The sequence below is a fragment of the Cebidichthys violaceus genome, unplaced genomic scaffold (assembly GCF_023349555.1).
Source record: "Cebidichthys violaceus isolate CVI_PGR_0920_01 unplaced genomic scaffold, fCebVio1.0.p SCAF_29, whole genome shotgun sequence".
NCBI lineage: Eukaryota > Metazoa > Chordata > Actinopteri > Perciformes > Stichaeidae > Cebidichthys > Cebidichthys violaceus.
This window is the reverse complement of record NW_027176472.1, coordinates 2,131,093-2,142,273: the sequence shown is the minus strand read 5'-3', so window position 1 is coordinate 2,142,273 and position 11,181 is coordinate 2,131,093. Positions and strand designations below refer to the sequence as shown.

At 43.4% G+C, this 11,181-nt stretch overlaps 1 protein-coding gene across 2 annotated transcripts; it reads right to left on the bottom strand.

The window, feature by feature from the left end:
• Positions 1 to 483: 483 nt before the first annotated feature.
• On the bottom strand, positions 484 to 8,227 carry si:dkey-43k4.5 (potassium voltage-gated channel subfamily S member 2). 2 transcript variants are annotated; one of them, XM_068722051.1, is made up of 10 exons: positions 7,966 to 8,227; positions 4,885 to 5,067; positions 4,667 to 4,800; positions 3,941 to 4,105; positions 3,686 to 3,857; positions 3,375 to 3,458; positions 2,787 to 2,948; positions 2,188 to 2,271; positions 1,596 to 1,688; positions 484 to 1,109 (listed from the first exon to the last, which is right to left on the bottom strand). In XM_068722051.1, the coding sequence occupies exons 2-10, from the start codon at positions 5,056 to 5,058 to the stop codon at positions 675 to 677; spliced, it is 1,503 nt and encodes a 500-aa protein (XP_068578152.1). In that variant the 5' UTR covers positions 5,059 to 5,067; positions 7,966 to 8,227; the 3' UTR covers positions 484 to 674. The 2 variants fall into 2 exon arrangements, with proteins under 2 accessions (XP_068578152.1, XP_068578153.1); XM_068722052.1 differs by having other exon boundaries at positions 4,885 to 5,064.
• Between the last annotated feature and the right edge of the window lie 2,954 nt (positions 8,228 to 11,181).

Here is an 11,181-nt window from a genome sequence, read left to right as displayed (position 1 = left end):
TACTTTCTTTTTTCTTTGACCGACCACAGAGAAGAAGTACTCCGAACCTTTACTGAAGTAAAGTAGTAATACCACAGCGTTAAAATACTCAGGTACAAGTACAAGTCCTGCATATTACATATAACATATCATAGCAGAATATATTATTGTTTTACTCATTGAAGCTTTAACGTCATGGAGCTCATTTTAAGTATTTTATATTTACATTTGATCTTAATTTCTGCAAAGTAACTACATTTATTATTATTAATCTTGTGGAGAAAGAAACGTATAATATTTGCAGAAAATGTAAATCAAGTAAAGTACAAGTACCTCAAAACAGTACTGAACTATTGAGTAAAAGTACTTTGTTATTAGCATTGTCGTGGTGTTAGCATTTAGCATTCATAGTGCTCTTTAAACGTCTCTAAGGTGAAAGTACTTTTCACAGTTTATTCATCATACTTTCTTTAATTCGTGCATAAGATTTCACTTCCTGTTCAGTTCAGTTTTTATTGTTTATTTTAACGGAGGACATCGTGGACAAATGTCCATCCAGAGACAAACCGACATGCACAGAAGAAGACAAACAGGAAGTGATGTCAGAACCTCCGACTCTCTCTTCTGGAAGCATCTGATCAGTTCTTCAGTTATTAATAATCCATAATCCTCCTCCGATTGTGTCAGATATGACTTTAAATATGAAGCTCCAGCAGCTCCTTCCTCCTCAGGATGGACGAGGAGGACGGATGTTCCACGTAGCTGTAGTTGATCACTCCTCCGTCGTCCTCGTAGTCGACGTCGTCCTCCATGTCGTCCTCCATGTCGTCCGTCTCGTCCTCCTCGTCTTCCTCGTCCTCCTCGGGCTCGTTGTCGCAGCTCATCCTCATCTTCCTACGGTGGTTGTTCCTCACCGACGCCTCCAGAGCTTTCTGTCTCCGGTAGAAGTGGGAGAACTTGTTGAAGATGATGGTGATGGGCAGCGCCACCACCAGGGTTCCGCCCAGAATGCAGCCGCTGGCCGCCAGCTTCCCGGCCACCGTGACGGGCACCACGTCCCCGTAGCCGACCGTGGTCATGCTGACCGTCCCCCACCACCAGCAGGCCGGGATGGTGTCCAGACCAACGCCCTGGAGGACAGACAGACAGACAGGGGACAGACAGACAGAGGACAGACAGAGGACAGACAGACAGAGAGACAGACAGTGAGAGACAGACAGACAGAGGAAAGACAGACAGACAGAGAGACAGACAGAGGACAGACAGACATGCAGACAGACAGACAGAGGACAGACAGAGGACAGACAGAGGACAGAGACACGTTCAAAACTAGAAAAATATAATAATGTAACGGACTACATGAACCAGAAACGTTATTATAATTACTACTATTATTATTATTATCAATTATATTAATTTGTTGACCTTAAAATAAAACAAATTAAAAACTCAATTCTCTTTGTAAATTTCTGAATTATGGTTACAAACAATGTTGTGGCAACAAGAGATTTACATGTTTTACTTTCTACTGTTTACAATATTAAATACATTATAGGTACTTGTACTTTACTTGAGTATTAATTCTTAATATTAATGTACTCGTGGTGAAACGTTACCTCTTCGTATTCGGCCGTGTACGCGATTCCAGAGAAGACGGAAACTCCGACAGCGAGATAGAGAAGAAGGATCCCGACCTCTCTGTAGCTGTGCTGCAGAACCATAAGGAGAGATTATTATTATTATTATTAATGTAACAGAACCATAAGGAGAGATTATTATTATTATTATGAATAATAATATTATTATTATTATTAATAATAATAATAATAATAATAATATTAATATTATTATTAATGTAACAGAACCATAAGGAGAAATTATTATTATTATTAATGTAACAGAACCATAAGGCGATATTATTATTATTATCCTCCTTCCTCTCCCTCGTCCTCTTCCTCCTCCTCCTCCTCTGTGGTGATGGATGAGACTGTAACGTGACTCTCAGGTTCTCTGCTGGTCTCACTGATCCACTTCTCATGAGGATCGTTCACAGTAACAACGTTACATGAGAGACATCGTGTTGTCTGACTACACATCAGAACCAGGTCCTCCAAAAACCAAAGGACAACATCTGGACACAATCCATGTTTAGGACACGTCAGCAGAACGTCAGCAGAGCGTCAGCAGAAAATAAAAGTCTTGACTCACCCGGAGAGTCGCTCCTAGAGACCGGAGACCTGTAGAGTGTCGGGCCAACTTCAAAACCCTGAAGATCCTCATCAACCTGAACACCTGAGAGATGAGACAGAGACATGAGACAGAGACATGAGACTGAGACATGAGACATGAGACTTGAGACATGAGGCAGAGACATGAGACATAAGACATGAGACACGAGACGTGAGACATGAGACAGAGACATGAGACTTTCTGCTACTTTGTACTTCTACTTCACTCTCAGTGGTAAATATTGTAGTTTTTACTTCACTGTTCTTCTACCTTTATTTGATATCTTCAGTTGCTTTTTGCACTCATACCATCTGCAGTATTGTATTTCTGTTAGTACTAGTATTAATACTTTTACTTAACTAAAGGCTGTGAATACTTCCTCCACTGGATGTATCTGATATTCATGTTTTAAAACCAGAAGAACAGAACTTTGTAGTTTGGACATTAATGATTGAATTCAACGTGTTATGAACTTCTTCATATTGAGGTGCATTGTGGAATATATTTAGCTCTGAGTACTGTGACTTTAGAGTACTGTGTGTAACATTTAAGTGACGAGCAATAAGACAGTTCAGAACCTGTATGAGTCGTCCCAGTTCTCCCAGTTCAGACTCTGATCCCACAGTGATGTCAAACAGCAGAGTGATGTAGATCGGAGCCACAGAGACCAAGTCGATGATGTTCAGAGGGTGATGGAAGAACTTCCTCTTGTTCGGAGCGAGCAGCAGCCGAGTCACCACCTCAGACACACAGACAGTACTCAGTATCACCAGTACCACCAGTACCACCAGTACCACCAGTACCACCAGTATCACCAGTACCACCAGTACCACTAGTATCACCAGTATCACCAGTATTACCAGTACCACCAGTATCACCAGTATCACCAGTATCACCAGTATTACCAGTACCACCAGTATCACCAGTATTACCAGTATGACTAGTATCACCAATACCACCAGTATTACCAGTACCCCCAGTATCACCAGTACCACCAGTATCACTAGTATCACCAATACCACCAGTATTACCAGTACCACCAGTACCACCAGTACCACCAGTATGACCAGTATCACCAGTACCACCAGTATCACCAGTACCACCAGTATTACCAGTACCACCAGTATGACCAGTATCACCAGTATCACCAGTACACATCACCTCACCTCGAAGGTGAACCAGCAGGTGCAGAAGACCTCCAGAGCCTGCATGGTGGGTTCCTCCATCACCTTCCCTTCATCGTCAAACGTCTGAGAGGACAGGAGACAGAAGACAGAGGACAGAGGACAGAAGACACTTATGGTGCTGAAGAAAACTTTAAAACGTGAAGACTTCTGCAACCATAAAACAATCCTTTTTTATCTGTGATATCTAAGTGGATTTATGGACGTTGGTCATCGATGGACATCAGAGACAATGTCTCTTCAGAAGACCGTAAAACCATCTCTGCTGGTCTTAACGGTGTCTCCGTACCGACCTGGTACTCCGGGATGCTGCTGATGCACATGGTGGCGATGGAGGTGAGCACCACCCCGATGGAGACCAGGCTGAAGATCTTGCTGGGGATGGAGTACCCCGGGTTCTCCAGAGTCAGCCACAGACACTTCCTGATGCTCCCGTAACGCACCTCCTGGAAATGCAGCATGTCTCTGTGAGGACGGAGGACGCAGGTGAGTGGACACAGTAGACCCGTTACGTTTTTACCTGCAGATCTCAAAGCGTCTTTTTTTACCTGTTCAGGTCCGAGATCTCGTCCACCGACGTGTCGACGCTGCTGACGTCGCTCTCGTCGTCCCAGCTGCGATGACGGCTGCTCTCCAGCTTACGGTCGTGGTAACGGAAACTACAGCAACTGTCCAGGAAGAACTCGTTGATGCCCCAGTACTCTATCTCCTGACTGAGGGGGGGGGACACATCCGTCAAATCAAAGAGGACAGAAGACAGAGGACAGACTACAGAGGACAGAGGAGAGAAGACAGAGGACAGAAGACAGAAGACACAATACAGAGGACAGACGACAGAGGACAGAATACAGAAGACAGAGGAGAGAAGACAGAGGACAAAGGACAGAAGACAGATTACAGAGGACAGAAGAAAGAGGACAGAAGACAGAGAAGAGAAGACAGAGGATAGAAGACAGAACACAGAGGACAGAGGAGAGAAGACAGAGGACATAAGAAAGAGGACAGAAGAAAGAGGACAGAAGATAGAATACAGAAGACGGAGGAGAGAAGACAGAGGACAGGACAGAGGAGAGGAGACAGGACAGAGGACAGATAACAGAGGAGAGAGGAGAGAAGAAAGAGGACATAAAACAGAAGAAAGAGGACAGAAGACAAAAGACAGAAAACAGAGGAGAGAAGACAGAGAACAGAGTACACTTTGCACACAAGTTGCAGCCTGATGGGGCTTTTAAATGATGGAAAAATGAGGCAGGAAGAGGTTTAACGAGACGGACCTGAAGGAGAAGACACACAGCTCCTCCATGATGTGGAGTTTACCCGTCTGGTAGAAGTGGAGGACGTAAGGAAACAGACCCGGGTTCCTATCAAAATAAAACTCCTTCTGCTGCACGTCGTAGTCGTCACACACCTGCAGGGAGAGAAGGATGAGGAAACATTTTAAAGAGCCAGAAGGAAGTGGACATTTTTATACAGTTCACTGCCCTCGACCCACCTGCAGAATGTCCTCCTCCGAGTCACATGACAGCAGTTTCCCCAGTCGGGTGTCTGGGAATTTCCTCAGCGTGCTGGAGCAGAGGCTCCTCTTCAGACCGCCAACGTTCACGTGGACCAGACCTTCATCAGAGTCCTGATGCTGGACCCAGCTGGGCAGACGCTCCTTCACCATGGTTACCTGCTGGAGACACAGCGGAGACACGAGTGACCTCATCCTTTGTCCTGCAGATGTTGAGTATTTTTTTTATCTCGAGTTGAGTCAGCAACAACAACAACAACAAAAAAACTTAAGGACTTTTTGGCAAAAAGAAGCCTTGAGTTTTTATTCTTTGAGCTTCTCTTTTGTGATGAAGGCTCTCTGATTCCATCTAATCTGCTATATGCACCTCTGAGACCAGACGACCAGACACTAATTTGACGTACGAGACATTCTGATGTGGACTATGAGACACAAAGTGCATTGGCTAAGAGCCATCAGGCTTTTACTGGAGTTCGGAAGACGAAGGACGGAGATCGGAAGACGGAAGACGGACGGAGGACGGATAACGGAGGACGGAGGATGGAAGTCGGAGGATAGAAGACAGAAGACGGTAGACGGTGAACAAAAGAAATCTGCTATATGCACTTCTGAGACCAGACGACCAGACACTAATTTGACGTACGAGGCATTCTGATGTGGACTACGAGACACAAAGTGCATTGGCTGAGAGCCAGAAGGCTTTTACTGGAGTTCGGAGGACAAAAGACGAAGGACGGAAGACGGAGGACGGAGGTCGGATGACGGAAGACAAACGGAGGACGGACAGAGGACGAATAACGGATGACGGAAGACGGATGACGGAGGATGGAAGTCGCAGGACAGAAGACAGAAGACGGATGACGGAGGACGGTGGACAGAAGGAATCTGCTAAATGCACCTCTGAGACCAGACACTAATTTGACGTACGAGACACAAAAAGCTTTTGGGTGAGAGCCAGCAGGCTTACAGACTGAATATGTTTGTGTGCTTTGTAGCAGATCGTCGGACGGAAGATGGAAGACGGAGGACAGAGGACGGAGGACGGAAGACAGAGGACAGAGGATGGAGGACGGAAGATGGACGACACTTAAACACTGACTTACTGCCTATCAACATCAACATGGATGAACTCAAAGTGTCTCCATGTGATCAAGTTAAAAACAAACAGATATAGAAGAAGCCAAAACAGAAAGTTACTCCCACTCCTGCTCGTCTTCTCTCTGCAAACACCCACACGGTGTTTCACAATAAAACACCATGAAATCACTCAGCAGATGAATTAATCACAGAGTTCAAACTCTAAAACTGTGAAAAGTATCATGTGAAGTCTTTAGTGTTCCCACTTCTCCTGAAATATTACTTTATTACTGCACAATGTTAATATTAGTGCCAGGAAACATACTTCAGCTGGCAAATGTTGATTTAATATTGCTTAGCAACAAGTGGAGACATCGTTTCTGTTCCTTTGTCTCGGTCAGAGTGAAGTCTTGTGGTGGAAAAAGTCCAAAACACCAGCAGCAGGAAGTGCCCCGCTGCAGTAAAGTGTAGCTGTAACGTCATGTAATGATGTTAGAGAGAGAAGAGGAAACGCTGTTAACCTAATGTGGACTTAATGCAGTTTGAACCACCTGAATCTGAATCTCTGAATCTTTCTTCCTGCTGCTTTTTAACCTGAGAGCACAGACCTGTCTCCAATGAGTGTGTGTGTGGGGGGTATATACTACTTTTACTTCGGCCTAATGAGTACTTTTACTTCAGAGTACCTTTACTTCTGCCTAGTGAGTACCTTCACCTCAGCCTAACTTTTAGTTTGGGTCTCTTCCTGGATGTTTTGCATCGCTTTGCAGTCGTTTTCCTCCTCTTTGCAGTCATTTAGTGAGTCCTTTTAGTAGTTGAGTGTGTCTTTGTAGCTGTTTAGTGTCTTTGTAGCCGTTTAGTGTGTCTTTGTGGCCGTTAAGTTGGTTTTTGTAGCCATATCTTGTGTCTTTGTAGCTGTTTAGTGTGTCTTTGTAGCCGTTTAGTTGTTTTTTGTAGCCGTATCTTGTGTCTTTGTAGCCGTTTAGTGTGTCCTTGTAGCCATTTAGTTGTTTTTTGTAGCCGTATCTTGTGTCTTTGTAGCCGTTTAGTGTGTCTTTGTAGCCGTTTAGTTGGTTTTTGTAGCCGTATCTTGTGTCTTTGTAGCCGTTTAGTGTGTCTTTGTAGTTGTTTAGTTGGTTTTTGTAGCCGTATCTTGTGTCTTTGTAGCCGTTCAGTGTGTCTTTGTAGCTGTTTGATTGACTTTCCAAGAGGAAATGTAGCTTCACACTGAGGCTCTGGTCCAGTGGACGTAGACCTGTTCAGATCCTCCTATGGGTTTAAGAATCCACTTGGCGTCTCTGTTTTAGTGGCAGATGTTAATATTTCTCTGATCATGGATGCTGGAGGACGGTCGGCTGCATGTGTTAGTAGTCTGGTGAAAGTTCAGAGTGTCTGGTGATCTCTAACTGTTTAGTAACACGATGAGTCTCTACACAGTTCACCATGAAACGGTTCAGAAGCACCAACAAACAGGAGAAGAAGAAGCTGGTGTAAACAATGCACGCTAAAAAATACCAAAGAGGATTTGGATACACGACCTAACCTCAAAGGTTACTTACTTGCTTCCAGAGCTTTCACCCACAAATACATTCTTCATTCATTTTAAAAAGCTACGTTCACACCTCAGCTTTTAATCAATTATTTCTTTAGGATGAAAACTCCAAATGTAACTTTTAACAAAGTCTTTGATCAGTGGGAACATATTGATCATAACGTGCATCCATGTGAAGGACTCAGTGAATAATATATTAAAGTAAAGAGGTAATAACCCCTGAGGAGAGTCGGTGTGTCTATAATGACACGAGGAGCCGTGCTGAGCTCTCAAAGGACCGCGCGCTGCACGTAAATAAAGTTGATCTATAATTCAGGATCACAGCGGGGAGGAAAACCAGCTCCATCAACGACAAACACAGAGACAACGAGAAGACACCGGAATCATTAGTTTATTATTGTTATTATTATGGAACATACTAATGTTCTTACCTGTGAGTTTGATCACGATGCTCCTTCGTCACCGGACCAGCATCTTCCTCACAGGTCTCACTCACCCCATGATGCGTTTTTAACTTTCACACTTTCCCGTCTGAAGAGGAACAAACATGTCGCGTGCTAACCGACCAGAACACCCACGTGACGCTGAGAGCAACAGAACACAAACCGAGTGTTTGGTATTGTGTTGGTCTGACACCGGGAGAGGGAGCTCCGTCCTCCTGCTGCTGGAGCGCAGAAGTGTGGAGCTGCTGGCTGTCCGCTCCTCGAGCGCGGGCTTCGGCTTTTTCCGTCACATTCCGGAACACGACCAAGACCCCGAAGTAGAAATACCGTCAAACACTGAAGGTTTTTATGACGAGTTATTATATTATAGATCAATATATAAATAAATAGCTATATAAATAAGTCTCGTGTTGTTTTTATATCTCCTATAATTTACGGTAATATACCGGCTATCTCTGTATATATGTGTGTGTGCGCGTGTAGGCGTGTGTGCGTGCGTGTGTCTGTGTGTAGGTGTGTGTGTGTGTGTGTGTGTGTGTGTGTGTGTGTATGCGCGTGTGTTTGTGTTTGTTTAGGTGTGTGTGTGTGTGTGTGTGTGTGTGTGTGTGTGTGTGTTTGTGTAGGTGTGTGTGTGTGTGTGTGTGAGTGTGTGTGTTTGTGTTTGTTTAGATGTGTGTATGTGTGTGTGTGTGTGTGTGTGTGTGTAGGTGTGTGTGAGAGTGTGTATGTAACTGTGTGTGTGTAAGTGTGTGTGTGAGAGTGTGTGTAAGTGTGTGTAAGTGTATGTAGGTGTGTGTGTGTGTGTGTGTGTGTGTGTGTGTGTGTGTGTGTGTGTGTGTGTGTATGTGTGTGTTTGTGTGTGTTTGTGTGTGTGTGTGTGTGTGTGTGTGTGTGTGTGTGTGTGTGTGTGTGTAATGAGCCGTCGTGGAATCATTAAGTGAACCTCACTGTTATTATCTTTATGACTGTAATATTCCTCCCACTAGCAGCAGCACTTCTCTTCAGAGAATAAACAATCAAATTAATGACTTTTTCGTTTGTTTTTATTTGTATAAACCACAAACTGGGTTTTTATGAACAACATTAAACACAACTTGTCCTGAGCCGTACTTTGTTAGAAACATCTCGTAACTGTAAATGTATTTGTTTATTGATTCATATTTCATGTTGGGAGGCTGCGGTTCAGAGACTTCTCCATAAATCTGATGGTGGCTCCATCTAGTGGCCACAACATGGTTTTGCATCTGCAGGTCTTTTGCCAACGTCACTTCTGTCTTCAACATATGACGTCACTCATAGTTCTAAGTTCTAAGTGTTTGTGTGAATGGGTGAAAGTGTGTCATCTATTTATTTATGAATAACTGTAATAATGATAATGTTGCAGACATTGCAGGTTTTAGTCCTAAATGTTAGGTCACATGATTGCATTCATTTGAGTTCACACCACAGTGGACTTGGTGGTTCAGTGTTAGTTGCAGATAAAAGATGATACAATCCAAGGTAGGGTCTCTTAAAGCCCCTCAGTGTAACACCAGTCTGGACCTTCGTCCCACCGCCTTCTTCACCCTCTTGTCTCCAGAGCTGCAGCATCTCCTGCTGAAGTCCAGCCTGATTTGGCTGCTGAAACCTCTGGTCTCTGACGCCGTAGGTGAGTGGACCGAGCCGATGTGGAAGCACATCGGTAAACAGGAAAGCGGCGAAGAAGACGTCGAGTCTTTCTCGGGGCCAAGAGGTCACTGAGGCGAGGTTGATGAAGGGAGCCATGAAAGGACAACGCGTAGGGACGAGGAGCTGGACTCCGTGCAGCAGGACAGTGTTGCGAGCGTTTCTGGCCGAGTTAGAACCGGAAACGGCACCGAGGACCTTCAGGTAGGCGATGATCACGGTCAGGAAGACAAAGGCAAACAGAAGGACCTGAGGGGAAGACGTGAAGACGCTTTAATCTGTCACTCGAACATCGGTAACAGAAACAGAAAGGACGGATATCAGAACGAAATGACAATTTGTGTTCCACCTGGACGACCACGCTCTGGGCCTTGTGGTAGGGAGCGTCGTACACGTGGGTCGGGTCACGGATGACCTGCCTAGAGAACACAGGCGGGGGGCCGGGTGGCGAGGACGACGAGGACGATCAAAGTCAAACTTTCACAGCAAACATATAGTTGTACTGGTTATTCTGCAAGATATAATTAAAATATAATATTTGGTCCATTGTACTTTAATCGTAAAAGTATGGGAACACTTTAATAAATCCATGTTTTTTCTTGTGACGCCAACAGGGCTGCAACTTACAATTATTATCGTTATTTATAACTCTATTGGTCATTTTCTTAATTATGCAATTAATTAATTTTTTAGAAAAAACTATTAATTTCTGAAGCCCAAGGAAATATTCTCAAAGTATGCAGAATTATTATTAGACTATTATCACAGTAGACAAAGAAAAACAAAAAATCAAAATTTTTTAGATATTGGTATAAATACTAATACAGTTTGCCTACCAAATATCCTGTTGAGTTCATGTACAACAGTTTTTATTTACAGTGGTGGAATGTGAATAGGTACAAATCTGAGATACTTTACTCAAGTATTTCAACTAAGTACTTTTTACTCATTACATCTCAGAGGCAAATATGAATGTGTGTGAATGGGTGAATGCTAACATGTAGTGTAAGGTGGTTTGAGGCTAGATGGGCGCTTTATTAATGTAAGTTCATTCACCACGTAGGTAGGTTAGCTACAACGCTAACTTGTGCTCATGTGATTGTTTGAAAATGAAGGAGAAGCATCTGATTGGCTACAGATAATTTACCGTTGGAGCGACGTCTCAGCGAAATTCACACATGACAAACAAGCAGTAAATGTAGGTTAAACCTTTTATATACAAATATAACAACTTCCAAATGTTTTTGATGAATATTATAAATCCTTTTTAAATACTTATATTCATGAATTTCTGTTACGTTTATTTAAAAGAAGAAATATTTGTGAGCATCAGAAATACATTTATATTTTATTTTTATATATGATAACTGTCAATCACTGTGTAGCCGCGCCCCTAAAGCATCCCCTGCTTCATGGTCTGTTTGACTCTAAATGGAGCATAATGTAGTAAATGAACATCATGCTGTGTTGAAGAAGACTGTAAACTAGAGATTGAGACCATAAACTCATGTTTACAATGTTTACTGAGGGAATAAATCA